The sequence below is a fragment of the Stenella coeruleoalba genome (genome assembly GCF_951394435.1).
Source record: "Stenella coeruleoalba genome assembly, chromosome: 3".
NCBI lineage: Eukaryota > Metazoa > Chordata > Mammalia > Artiodactyla > Delphinidae > Stenella > Stenella coeruleoalba.
Window position 1 is genome coordinate 38932974 of NC_137148.1, and position 13414 is coordinate 38946387.

At 47.6% G+C, this 13414-nt stretch overlaps 1 protein-coding gene across 2 annotated transcripts; it reads left to right on the plus strand.

The window, feature by feature from the left end:
- Positions 1–1946: 1946 nt before the first annotated feature.
- On the plus strand, positions 1947–13209 carry ISL1 (ISL LIM homeobox 1). 2 transcript variants are annotated; one of them, XM_079917570.1, is made up of 6 exons: positions 1947–2386; positions 3222–3411; positions 6159–6418; positions 8249–8535; positions 9778–9945; positions 12007–13209. In XM_079917570.1, exons 1-6 carry the CDS (start codon positions 2359–2361, stop codon positions 12121–12123), a joined length of 1050 nt encoding a protein of 349 aa, XP_079773696.1. In that variant the 5' UTR covers positions 1947–2358; the 3' UTR covers positions 12124–13209. The 2 variants fall into 2 exon arrangements, with proteins under 2 accessions (XP_079773696.1, XP_079773695.1); XM_079917569.1 differs by lacking the exon at positions 12007–13209 and having other exon boundaries at positions 9778–10374.
- The last annotated feature ends 205 nt before the right edge of the window (positions 13210–13414 follow it).

A 13414-nucleotide genomic window follows, 5' to 3' on the forward strand; every position in this document is an offset into this window, starting at 1 on the left:
GGAGTTAAAATACCACAGTGTGTGTGGGGCTGGTTTGAAGGAGGATGGATAGTGAGGGTGCTTTCTGGATCTCAAATATAAGTCATCAGGCTTCTGGCAGCTTCCGTTGTTTAATTCCATGTTATAAAGGTGGCATGATGGAATATGATTGGTTAAAATTCTCTACTTCCTGGAGATATAGTACCTTTTTAAAAAATAGAGTCAGCTTGGTTATCTGTACAGGAAACATACCCGTATGCTGGGAAGATTTGCTTCGTGTTGTCATTACCAGCATCAGTTTTACAAAAGCAGCCTGACAAAAGGCTCCACGCATATAATACCATCGAGACTAGAAACTATGACCAAAAACCAAAACCACCCCGCCCCCCCCCCAGTCTGGTAAATGTATCAACCTACCTCTAACTTTCGATTTCACACACGCACTCTGATATCACTTATTGATACAATAAAAACAGAAGGGATGAGATCCATTTAGAAATTTTCCTTGAGAGAAAACAAAACAAATGCATGTTCTTGGCAAAGCCCCAGCCAGATCAGGAGGAAATTCAGCATCTTAGTTTCTCTCTGCGCTCTGGAGAAGCATATCCCTGTAAACCGAGCCACTGAGACCGGCTGAGGGCTCACGGCTGTTATCAAGGGCTAGATCTGGCGAATGATACAAAGAACGGAGTTTCCTAACACACCAGGTTTTCTCAAGGCAACCGAAATTAAACACCGAAATTAAACCTACTACTGCGTGCGTTTGCGGGCCTTTTTAGATAAAACTGGCAGTCACATTAGATAAGGAGTAGCTATTCAGGAGTTTTGGAGGAGTGCGGTGGGGGGAGTCTTCGTGGCCTTCCTGTGACTCTTTTGGGGAGATGGTTAAGATATGACGGGAACATGTAAGAAATTATTAAAAACAGTTATTTACCGGCGAGTTGCAGCCAACACTCTTCTCTCTCCAGGTTGTTTCCCGAGAGAAATTGATTAGATAAACACACCCAGTGAAGGGAAATAGGTATTTCGCTGTTCTTCTGTTGGACCTCTCCCTAACTCACGCCCTTAGACTGACGCATTTTTAAAATCTCTAGAGAGACGTGGAGACTTGTCCTTACAATTATGAAACACCACCAGCTAACTGTACACGTTTGCTTAAAAACAAAGGGCAGGAAACCAGAAGAGAGAGGAACTGGACAGGCTATATTCACTTTGCAAACTTTAAACTACTGGCCGATCACTTTGCACTTAGGCTTCGGGTTAGTGCACTTCCTAATTCTAAACTGCAAAGCCGACCTCGCGGGTCGGAAGGAGAGAGTAGTCCGCGGAGTCAGCTTGGTTTTACCTGTGCGCTTCCAACCTGATCTTCCGCTTAGGCACGAAGCGCCCCTTCCCCCCACCCCCCACGTTTCTGGAGATCTGAAGTCAGGGATAACGGGGTAGTGGGGTGGCAGCAGCGAACAATTCCTCTGGGTCTATTCATCCCATGACCGGTTCGTCTTCCCCTAGCCAGCTCCCAGCGCGCTACGCGCAGCCAGTTCGGGAACTCACCCGCCCCGGCAGCAAAGCCCGGCCAGGCCCGGAGCTGTGCGCCAAAGCGCGAAACCAAACGAGGCGAACGGCCTGTTCCAAGTCGCCCCTCTTCCTAAAGCCCGGGAAGGACCTCTTCATCAGGAAGACCTACCCACCAGCCACTCGCCACCGGCGGCGGAAAAGTGAGCCCAGCGCGCAACACGGCCAGCCGGACTGCGGGGACCCCAGGAGCGCAGGGCGGAGGAGCAGCGCGACAGGAGGCGAGGGCGCTGGCGGCACGGCCGAGAAGGAGCAAGGGAGGGGGCAGGAGGAGGAGGAGAAGGAAGCCAAAAGCCAGAGCGGCCGGGCCGCCCGAGCATCGGGGGAGAGCGGCCTGAGCCCCGAGCAACTCGCCTCGGGAGCCCTAATCCTCTCCCGCGGGCTCGCTGAGCGGTCAGTGGCGCACGGCAGCAGCGAGGCTGAAATATGATAATCAGAACAGCTGCGCCGCACGCCCCGCAGCCAATGGGCGAGGCGCTCGCCTGACGTCCCCGCGCGCTGCGTCAGACCAATGGCGATGGAGCTGAGTTGGAGCAGAGAAGTTTGAGTAAGAGATAAGGAAGAGAGGTGCCCGAGCCGCTTCGAGTCAGCCGCCGCCGCAGCGCCTCCGCTCCGCCAGCTCCGCCGGCTTAAATTGGACTCCCCGATCCGCGAGGGCGCGGCGCAGCCGGGCAGCGGCTCTCTCAGCCTTGGCAACCCTAGGGGCCACTGTTTCCCACTTAGCCACAGCTCCAGCATCCTCTCTGTGGGCTGGTCACCAACTGTACAACCACCATTTCACTGTGGACATTACTCCCTGTTACAGATATGGGAGACATGGGAGATCCACCAAAAAGTAAGAGGCGATTTTACCTTGTGGGGCTCGGTGTGCTGTTCTTGTGCGGGGGTCTCTCTCAGGCAAGGGTGCCAAGGGCTCTTCGGAGTTCGAGTCATTGCTTGGAGAGAGAGAGAGAGAGAGAGAGAGAGAGAAGGTGGCTTTTTCTTGTTGCCGCCACGCCTGCATGCTTGCTGTCGGTTCTGATCTTCGGGAAACTGATCGTACCTTGTGTTTGAATTCGCCTGCGTGCCCTCCAAAACCCTAGCCTTCTGGTGCTAAGCGGTGGTTTCCTCCTCGGGAATCCTGAGCTCTCCGAGAAGGTTATTCTGTTGCAAAGGTCCGCCTGCAAGTACAATACCCGGAGATGTGAATTAGCATTAGACTTGCAAAAGAGAACAACGAGTGACAACTGTATTGATGTCTGCTCTTGCTAACAATTTCCAGTCCTATGTGCTATTTAAGAGCGTGCTTCATGGAAAATATAGACATCCCTGCGTTCACTTAACGCTTCTAGTCAAAACCTTTTCTTTGACTTGACTTATCCATAATCTTTCCCAATGATTATGGCAAAGAGGGAGGAGGGAGGAAAAAGAAATACAAAATGAACGGGTTTGATTGCGTGCTAGGCTTACAAATGTAGACTATTCAAATCTGCATTTTACATATATTCCACCTCCTTTTAAAAGTGAGTCAGGGTGTTGATGGCACACTCCAATTACCATCCCAAAGTGCAATACTCTTAAAAAAAAAAAAAAACTCGCAGAGTACGCCCTATAAGAGAACGACACTAAAAGTGTGTTTATCTCTGTAGGAAGTAAACGGTTAGTCAATCATGTATTTATTTTCATTTCAGAAAAACGTCTGATTTCCCTATGTGTTGGTTGCGGCAATCAAATTCACGATCAGTATATTCTGAGGGTTTCTCCGGATTTGGAATGGCATGCGGCATGTTTGAAATGTGCGGAGTGTAATCAGTATTTGGACGAGAGCTGTACGTGCTTTGTTAGAGATGGGAAAACCTACTGTAAAAGAGATTATATCAGGTACGCCATTTATACTGCTTCCTTAATTTTGTGAGATTTCCCTCTCTCTCCCCATTCTTTATTATTTTGTGTGGCTTTGTCCTTTGGTGAAGTTTGCCTTAATGGATTCCAGCGTGCAAAAGTTACCCTTGTAAGTGTAATATGTAAATTAACCTATGCTGTTCATTTTACTTTTTAGAGGGAAAAAAACCCCCGCGAAACTCGATAGTGGTTCCCATAAATTATGTGGCATTGAAGCTTGTATAATTGCTTTTGGAATTTGTGATGCTCAAATTATTTTCCTCTGTTACCCTCCCCCTTCCAAAACAAACAAAAAAAATCAAGATGGAAAAGTTGGGGTTTCTAAACTTAAAAAAAAAAAAGGTTGGTTGGTTTTTATTGTATCATGCAATGTTTTTTCTTTTTTATTTATTTTAATTAAGTATTTTATTAGTAACTTCCAGATTCTTCGGAGATGTCAATGCAATAGGTGAAATAGTTTGACCTAAGCATATTTAGAGATGTACTTTGAAAGAGCAAATAGAGATATTGCCCTTTTACTTTTAGGGTAAGGACTCCTGCCTGGGAAATTTAAAAACCAACCCAAATATTCTCTGTAAAAAAGACCGGAAATTTAATCTTTTTAAATATTAACCCTTTGGTGACATCTGACTGTCTTCTTTCTTATCTTATCTGAGCTGATGAATTAGACAGAGCAGATCAAATTGCCCATCATCTGTCTACGAACAATTGGTATATTTAGATAATTGAACAGCTTCCTTTCTCACATTAAAATCTGGTAACTGATAAAATGAGCGAATTGCCCTTACTGTCAAGAATAAAACCACATAAGGAACTTTCTGAATTTTTTTCTTTCAATTTATTCTGCGTCTAAACTTTATGCTTTGCCAATCTCAAATTTTCTGACTTGTGTATACATATGTCAGAAACTTCATTTTCTGCCTTAGGAAGGAAGTAGAATTTCCAAAGAAAATATTATTGTTTTAAGAACAAAACAGAAGAGATAACACCTTCGTTATTATGTCGATTCGTTATTATGTCGAATAATATCAAAATATTATATTTAAAAATAAGTTCTCCAGTGGCTGTTAACAAGTAATTAGCTCTGTAAGTCATAGAGTTTATGGAGCTTAGAACTTAACCTTAAAGTTTAGCTGTGATTTAAGTATGCAGTTACAATTTTTTCCTGCTCACTTAGTGTGCAGTATTTTTTCTTATTTTAAAACCACGAAGTGGAGAGTGTAATTTTAATAAAGCTGAACAGTGCAGAAAAAAAAAGTTTATTAATACTTTGATGGTGGGGGAGGAGAACGGGAGGAAAGAGGGGAAGTGGGGAGCTAGAGGAAGGGGGAGGGATTTTCCAAATTGTTTGGTCACAGGCAAGGTAAAGTCCTCATCCTATGAAGTGGAAGATCTCACATAGAGTAGGCGGAGGAAGGGAAAACTTTTGAATCTACCTTCTAACCTCTGACAAATGAGCCATTTTCAATTGTTTACTTGATTGGTTTGTGAACTGGAGATTCTGGAGGAGGGAGAGCTCACTTCTCAACCCCAGCAGTGGCTTTACTCCTGTGGAGATAGTGTTTTGCTCAATTGTATTCAGACCTGCTTGTGCCTAATTCTGGCTAAACGTTAGTGGAAGGAACCAATCGCTTTTACATTTTCTTCTCCACTCTTTCAACTGTGTGTGTGTATGCGCGTGCAAGTGTGTGTGTCCCGTTGAAATCCTGTAGTTGTAAAAGCAGAACAGAGAGACCGTTTAGATTTCTGAATGCCTTTCCCCCCTTGGGGGAGCGAGGCTCCCCCTCTTACCCCCCTTTGTGTAGGTCTTTTCCTCTCCTCCATTCTCTCTGTTTGTAGGAACGCTCCTGCTTTGGTTATTAGTGATAAGGCGGAGAGGGGGCCAGGGCAGAGCCTCTAGATGAAACCTACAAGGATTGTCTCTTGGTAAAGAAAGGTCAGCAGTGAGGAAGACCTTAGGAGTGGGTCTTTTCATTTTTCTGTCTGGTCAGCGTTCTCAAACAAACTGAAATAAAGGTAGATGCTTCAGCAAATTGAAAAAGATGGAGGGAACCAAAGCAGATTTTTTAAATAATAATAAAAGGAGGAAGGGAGAGGAAACTTTCTGTTAACATTGCTGCCTGAGGAAAAGATCTTTAGCTGGGGAAAAGTGCAGTGGGCTTGTGCAGAAAGGGCTCTGGAAACCCTCAGAGGTTTCATTTTGTTCTTCTGCCTGTGCATTTGTGTGTTTTCATACCGAGTGGGATGACAATCTCATTCCATAACCTCATTTTCTTTTGAAAGGAGGATTTGGGTTGCAGTTTTAGAGACGTTTCTAGCAGCAGAAATTGGGGGATAGGGAGGCAAAAATTTGGGGCCAGTGACTCCCGAGTCCCCCTGGACCCCTTCCTGCCAAGAGCGGCAAGGGTCACCCTGGACTGGTCGCTGGAGCAGCGGCCCAGGCTTCCAACACGTCAAACATTTTTCGATGGTTTGGACTGGGCGTTTTCAAGTAAGAGGTACGGATCGAGACACAGAAGCTCATAGGAAAGGGAAATGGAGCGGGAAACGAGAGAAATCTAATCATTTCCACCCTCCCATTCCCAGCTTGTCTGCGAATGCTGATTTCAGTGTCTCAGGGCGTTGTGGCCGAGGTTGCCAGCGACCTTGGGTCGGGGGCAGCGCCCGCCTGAAGTGACCACCTCTCTCTGTGCTTCCCTCCCGCCCCGGGCCCGGCCCCCGCGCAGGTTGTACGGGATCAAATGCGCCAAGTGCAGCATCGGCTTCAGCAAGAACGACTTCGTGATGCGCGCCCGCTCCAAGGTGTACCACATCGAGTGTTTCCGCTGCGTGGCCTGCAGCCGCCAGCTCATCCCCGGGGACGAGTTCGCGCTGCGGGAGGACGGGCTCTTCTGCCGCGCGGATCACGACGTGGTGGAGAGGGCCAGCCTGGGCGCCGGCGACCCGCTCAGCCCCCTGCACCCGGCGCGGCCGCTGCAAATGGCAGGTACTTCTGGGCGCGGAGGGAGGCCCTCCTCGGGGAGGCAGGCGCCAGGCGAGGCCAGCGCCACCCCTGCCAGCGCGCCAGCGGCCGCAGCAACCCTGGGACCCTTGCGGCGGTTGCTGCGGTCGGAGACGGAGGGTTCTGGGTGCGGTTTGCACCGCGCTTCACTCTTTCGCAGCAAGGTTCAATGCCCTCACTGTCTCCCTTGACTCCCCCCAGCACAGCTACCCGTCTGTGTGTCTAGATGTGGGTGCCCGTGAATGTACACCGCTTGGGCACACGTGTCTGCACACGCCCAAACAGTACTTCCAGTTCACCTTGGCCTCCAAAACGCGGCTTACTGAAAACGGGCTTCAGCTCCCCGCCAGGTATTCTCCCCGCAGCTGCCTAATTAAAGGGGTGGAGCTCTGGGCCCCTGGAGCTTCCTCCTTTAACCCAATGAAGGAAGCTTAGGTGGCCTCAAGTTATTTAGCCTCTCAATTCCTTTTCCCTTGCAAACTGCCCCCCCCCACTCCAAAATACTTTAAAAATTTATTTGTATCCCTTTGTGAGAGAGTGGGCCTGAAAAGATACAGTTTTAATAATTGCAAGCCTTCGCACGGAGCCGTAATTTAAAACTGTCCACAAGCTTATCTGCAGTAATTGCCTTTGAAAGGGAACCTCCCTCTTTAAACCGTTCATTCTACTTGATTTGGTGAGAATTTCATCTTCGGCCCTGTTGCTGTGACACTAAATTGACCCCATAGGTGTTGACCTGACCCCCGGGGGTCCTGGAAAGTGCAAGATTTGTAACAAACAGATCTGAGGGCCCTTGCCCCAGGAAGGAGAGTAGAAATAGAGCAAGGTTGGCCAGGAGGGGGGCCACAGGTAAGAAGGCAGACAACGTTTCCAAACCTGCTTTCTGGTCTTGATAGATCTGCCCTGTGCATTTTGAAAGTGTCAATTCGCCCTGAGTTCTGGCTGTGAGAAAACTACAACTCTTCCTCCTCTGCTCTCTGGCAGCTCTAAGAATTCCATCCTGGGGGATTTGTGACTTAGCTTGCAGGGGGGCAAAGCCAGAGGTGGCAAATTCTGTTCGGTGCAACCTGTGCTCTGCTGTGGGAAGCACAGAAGAGGCCGAAGTATTGGGAGGGAGTCAGGAGCCAGAACACTCCCCAGCTGTCTTTTCTCTAGAGGCCAGGCAGCTCTAAAGAGTTTCGATTTTCCTTTTCTTGGGATCAGATCACATCAGGAACATCCAGGTAGATTTAGTAGATCCAGGTAGACTAAGAAAGATCAAAGCCTGGAGAGGTGGCCGAAATCCCGAATTTCTTTATCCCCTTGATATAATTGTACCCTGGGGACTGAAGTTCAAGCTCTCTGTCAGAATCCTCCTCAGCCTTTGCGCTGCAGGCATCCCGCTGGGGTAGTGTCTCTGGCTGTCACTGGGGTTCTGCGTTTCTTTCCCTAGTACCGCCTGTGCGTTGGGGGTGGGGGGCTGTGTGGACTCGGTGTAACCTGGGCCCAGTCCGGGTACTAGAAAAGTCGCAAAGGGAGGAGAAACAAGGCAGAAGGATGCCGCCCTTGCTGTGAGCAGGGGGACAGGCCCTGAGACGTGCGCCCCTTTGCTGACTCCATGTTGACACGAGCAGGGGCGAAGGCTGCTTTCTGGGTCCGGATTACTGAGCATTGACCTCTGAGATTAGACAGCGAGATTTTATTCTCCCTTTCGCGCCCCTTACCCCCACCTCTGCCGCCCCTGCTTTGTCTGTCGAGGCTGCAAAGAGCTGCCCATTGTCCGGGAGCGGCGCGGGCGGGCGGCCCGGCCCGCTCACGGCACCCCTTGCCCCGCAGCCGAGCCCATCTCCGCCCGGCAGCCGGCCCTGCGGCCCCACGTCCACAAGCAGCCAGAGAAGACCACCCGCGTGCGGACTGTGTTGAACGAGAAGCAGCTGCACACCTTGCGGACCTGCTACGCCGCCAACCCCCGGCCCGACGCGCTCATGAAGGAGCAACTGGTGGAGATGACCGGCCTCAGTCCCCGCGTGATCCGGGTCTGGTTTCAGAACAAGCGGTGCAAGGACAAGAAGCGGAGCATCATGATGAAGCAGCTCCAGCAGCAGCAACCCAATGACAAAACTGTGAGTGGCCCTGGGGCCCGGGCAGGGGACGAGAGGGGGAAGCCGAGGAGGCGTGCGTGCCGGCTGCCCAGGTGGGCCGGCGCCGTTTCCCTCCGGCTCCGGAGCAGGACCCGGCACTGGCGGCCCCTCCCCCCTCCCCCTGCCCCGGGGAGAGGCGCCCCCACCGGTGCCCGGCCCAGCGCCCACACCGCGGCCCGCGCTGCTCCGGGAGGCCCCAGCCCGCGGGGGTGGGCTCGTGCCCTTCAGCCTCGCCCCATCCCGGATCCGGAAGGGCCGTCTCCCCCTCCGTGGGCAGTGAGGCCTGGCGCTGGTTTTGCCAAAGTTCCGGTCATCAGTTCCTCAGGCAGCCGAGAGGAGGAAGGGACAACTCCTTGGCTTCCTTTTTAATCCAGGGTCATCCCGGTGTCCCCCGTGCGCAGCCTGCAGCAGAGCCCCCAGGTGGGCGAAGTGCCCCAAGGTGACCCGTGAAAACAGGGCACCTTCTGCTCCAGGTCAAGCCCAGGTCTCCAGAGATGTCAGGCCCCTGGCACTATTACCCACAATCATCCCTGGCCCAGAGCGGCACCCAACTGGCAGGCCTCCTGGTTAAGTTAAACTAAAGAGTTTCTTTCTTCCCCCCACCAACCAGCAATTTTTTTTTTTTTTTTTTTGCTTTTTACGGCTTAGGCCCTATTTTTAAATGCCATAAAACATGCTGTCATTAAATTTGACAGACTGGCCAAGCCTGGGCCAGGGCATTTTCTAAGTTGGTTAGTGCATAATAGCACAATAGTGGCCTGACCCAAGTGCTTGGGAGTCGGGGTTGGCTCCCAGAGAATTGCCTGCAGAAAATCTACCCCCAGATCTGACTAACAAACTGCCCAGAAAATCATCATGTCTAGAGGCTGAAGGGAGGCCTATCCTGCCTCAGCTTTCCACTGAGATGCTATGGCCTGGAAAGGCAGACGGGCGGAATTGGGATTAACAGTGAATTTAAAGGGAAAGAAGAAAGTCGAAACAGAATTTCACTTAATAAGGTCCAAGCAGACCTAATAGTCCAGCCCACAGAAACAGAAGAACAAAACGTAATAACACAGAACTGAACCCTGGCTAATATCCATACGCGCAGCAGATTAACTGAGTCAATAAAGGCCACTATATAGATAAGATAATACCAGGGTATATTTGCTTAGCCTGCACAGACAATGGAGGGAGGGAGTTTGCTCATTAACATGTTGGGCTTGGGGGGGGACCTATTCACAGAATATCCAGGGGATGACAGGAACTCCCATGGTGGCTGCCAGTCCAGAGAGACACGACGGTGGCTTACAGGCAAACCCAGTGGAGGTGCAAAGTTACCAGCCGCCTTGGAAAGTACTGAGTGACTTCGCCTTGCAGAGTGACATAGATCAGCCGGCTTTTCAGCAACTGGTAAGTGTCAGCTCCCAGAGTGGGGAGGCTGAATCTCCAGAAAGGAGATTCTGGTTAAACTGTCACACAAGGAACGATTCTGGGGGGTTAGCGAGGAGGGTGCTCCCCGACCCCAGGCGTGGGGAGAGACGAAGGGGGTGTGTTGGAGAGAGGAGGGAAGCACTCAAGGAAAACAAACCTCTTGTCAGTCTTTTCTGTGAGAGTTCATAGTTTGACCATATAGGTTGAATTTTCTATCAATCAGGCCTGTTCTGAGGGATTAACTTCAAGGTGCCTAACTAAATAGACACGCGTGGGAAGGTATCCTGGGTTGCAGAATCATACATCTTCGACTTGTAGCGTCAGAAGGGACATTAGAGATCACCTTGGCATTTTGATCAGCAGCCAGTAAATGTACTCCCTTCTCAGCTCCTAGAGCATGGTATAGTTAAGGACCTAAATCAAGGTGATTGTAATAATAATCAATGTTGTAATACATAATCAATGTTATTATCAACGGTCAGCAGGCACCTATCTGCACTCTTCAAATATATCAATAAAAAGTTCAGTTATTCAAAGATATGATTGATACTTTTGTGACTATATCTCTTTCTGGGACTATATCTTAATCTAAAATGTAGGAGTGCTTAAACATTTTTTTAGTATGTAAGTTCAAATATCCTACACAGTCACATACTGTGGGGCATGTATAGCAAAAGGAACCTGAGTTCTACCAATCAGAGAGATAATAATGTGAAAACCGGTTTTCGTGTTAATATTTCTACACATCCAGAGAAGAGAAAACTCAACTCACGTTTCACCTGGGTGAAGATAACTAAGATTATTAAGTATATATCTTTTGTGAGGTGATATATGTACACATACTTTTTTTTTCTTAAGTAATTAACAGCCCTGTAGGACCTTGTTCTATAAAACAAGATCCATCCAAAAAACTTGTTCCTTTCTTTGAAAATAAAGCTTGAATTGAGGTTAACTTTTTCCCCTCACATTTACCTGGAGGGCATTTTCTTTCTTTGTGGCAACAGTTGGGTAATGGGCCACAGGCAGGGGTTAAAAGGGCTTGGCCCAGGTGTCTGTTTGAAAGTGGGCCAGTCTAGAGGAGGCAGATTTGAGAAGTCCCTTGGCTTCACAGTGGGAAAGTTCAATAAGATAGCAAGGAAGGTAGACCCCGGAATTAGGAAAAAGAAATTATTTTTAATGTCAGGCTAATCTTACCAGTTATTTGGATCATAGAAGGCAGGTAAGGGGAGGGTTCAGGGCAGCCGAGTGTTTGCACCTCCTGAAACTTTAGTGTCAGCTGAGAGCAGTGGAAGGGAAGCCGAGGATGGGGAGGTGTTGGGAGCAGAGTGGAGAAGAAGGTTTACAACAGCAACACAATACTTTCGGCTTAAGAGAAGGAGCCAGATATTTATAATGTGGATGACGTTATAATATATGGGTCTCCTCTCGGAAGGAAGAGCCTGATTGAAAGAGAGAAAGAGGCCAAAAGGCAGCAGGACCAACAACAAGGAAGAAAGGCCACGCTGTGAACCCTCTGAGGAGTTAATCACTGTTCTGTGGAGCCTCCTCTGAATCTCCCGTCACACGATCTGAGCGGCGTGTTATGGATTTTCCAACTCAAGAAGAGAGGCTTTGACGCCTAGAGACTGAGAACTCGCCTGCTCCCAGGGCAACACGTAGCCAGCAGGATAATTTTATTTCGAGCATGCATGGTAGAGTTGCGATGCCATTTTACAGTGGGAAACACATTTCTTCTTAAATAATTTAATGCAACATAATGTTGGGAATTCAGTTTCAGTTAAAACAGAGATCTCTTGGAAGATGGGAAAGCGAGAGGATTTCTTCCCAAGTTCTTTTCCTTGTAGGCTTTCTTTAAGCCTGTTAAAATTCAATTATATGTGCGGATATCTCTATCTATATATCTGTCTCTGCAAACAGACACACACACACACACACACACACACACACACACACACACACACACACACAGAGGACAAGTTTATAATCCTTTTGTGAATACGATCACAGCCTCCTTTATTCATTTCTTAACCTTCTATGCAGGTCAATTTTTCAGAAGGAGGACCGGGCTCTAATTCCACTGGCAGTGAAGTGGCGTCGATGTCCTCTCAGCTCCCAGATACACCTAACAGCATGGTAGCCAGTCCAATTGAGGCATGAGGAACATTCATTCAGATGTATTTTTTTCCCTGTTGGAGAAAGTGGGAAATTATAATGTTGAACTCCGAAACAAAAGTATTTAACGACCCAGTCAATAAAAACTGAATCAAGAAATGAATGCTCCATGAAACGCACGAAGTCTGTTTTAATGACAAGGTGATATGGTAGCAACACTGTGAAGACAATCATGGGATTTTACTAGAATTAAAACAACAAACAAAACCCAAACCCAACATAATGCTATCCAATGACCTTAGGAGTACTGAAGAAAAAAAAAAGACGTTTTTAAAACGTAGAGGATTTATATTCAAGGATCTCAAAAAAAGCATTTTCATTTCACTGCACATCTAGAGAAAAGCAGAAATAGAGATTTTCTAGTCCATCTTATTCTGAATGGTGCTGTTTCTATATTGGTCATTGCCTTGCCAAACAGGAGCTCCAGCAAATGAGCAGAAAGAGAAACTGGCCTCTTTGGCTGAAAGAGTCCTTTCAGGAAGGTGGAGCTGCGTTGGTTTGCGATGTTTTTAGTTGACTTGAACAAGGGGTTAATTGAAATCCTGGGTCTCTAGCATGTCCTGTAGCTGATTTCTTTTTCCCTTTGCCCCTCCCCCTCTTTTTTTTTTTGAGATCCATCCTCTATCAAGAAGTCTGAAGCGACTTTAAAGGTTTTTGAATTCAGATTTAAAAACCAACTTATAAAGCATTGCAACAAGGTTACCTCTATTTTGCCACAAGCGTCTCGGGATTGTGTTTGACTTGTGTCTGTCCAAGAACTTTTCCCCCAAAGATGTGTATAGTTATTGGTTAAAATGACTGTTTTCGCTCTCTCTGGAAATAAAGAGGAAAAAAAGGAAACTTTTTTTTTGTTTGCTCTTGCATTGCAAAAATTATAAAGTAATTTATTATTTATTGTCGGAAGACTTGCCACTTTTCATGTCATTTGACATTATGTTTTGTTTGCTGAAGTAAAAAAAAAAAGATAAAGGTTGTACCGTGGTCTTTGAATTATATGTCTAATTCTATGTGTTTTGTCTTTTTTCTTAAATATTATGTGAAATCAAAGCGCCATATGTAGAATTATATCTTCAGGACTATTTCACCAATAAATGTTTGGCATAGATAAATAAATAAACACAATGATCCAGGGTCCCTCTTTTATATGTTTACAAGTAAGTCATTAAAATGTCTGAAATTAAAGACTGCATGTGAATCGGGGTAAACTGACATATAATAGGTGTGATATTTTATTGCAGATAGTTAAGGTGGAACTTGCAAGTTTGCATTTCAATAG

Bases quoted from the DNA above. Each gene is read 5' to 3' on its own strand.
- ISL1 (XM_079917569.1), top strand. From the start codon at position 2,359: ATGGGAGACATGGGAGATCCACCAAAAA. The intron at 2,387-3,221 runs GTAAGAGGCGAT...TTTTCATTTCAG, and splicing joins CATGGGAGATCCACCAAAAA to AAAAACGTCTGATTTCCCTA. The intron at 8,536-9,777 runs GTGAGTGGCCCT...ACCTATTCACAG, and splicing joins AGCAACCCAATGACAAAACT to AATATCCAGGGGATGACAGG.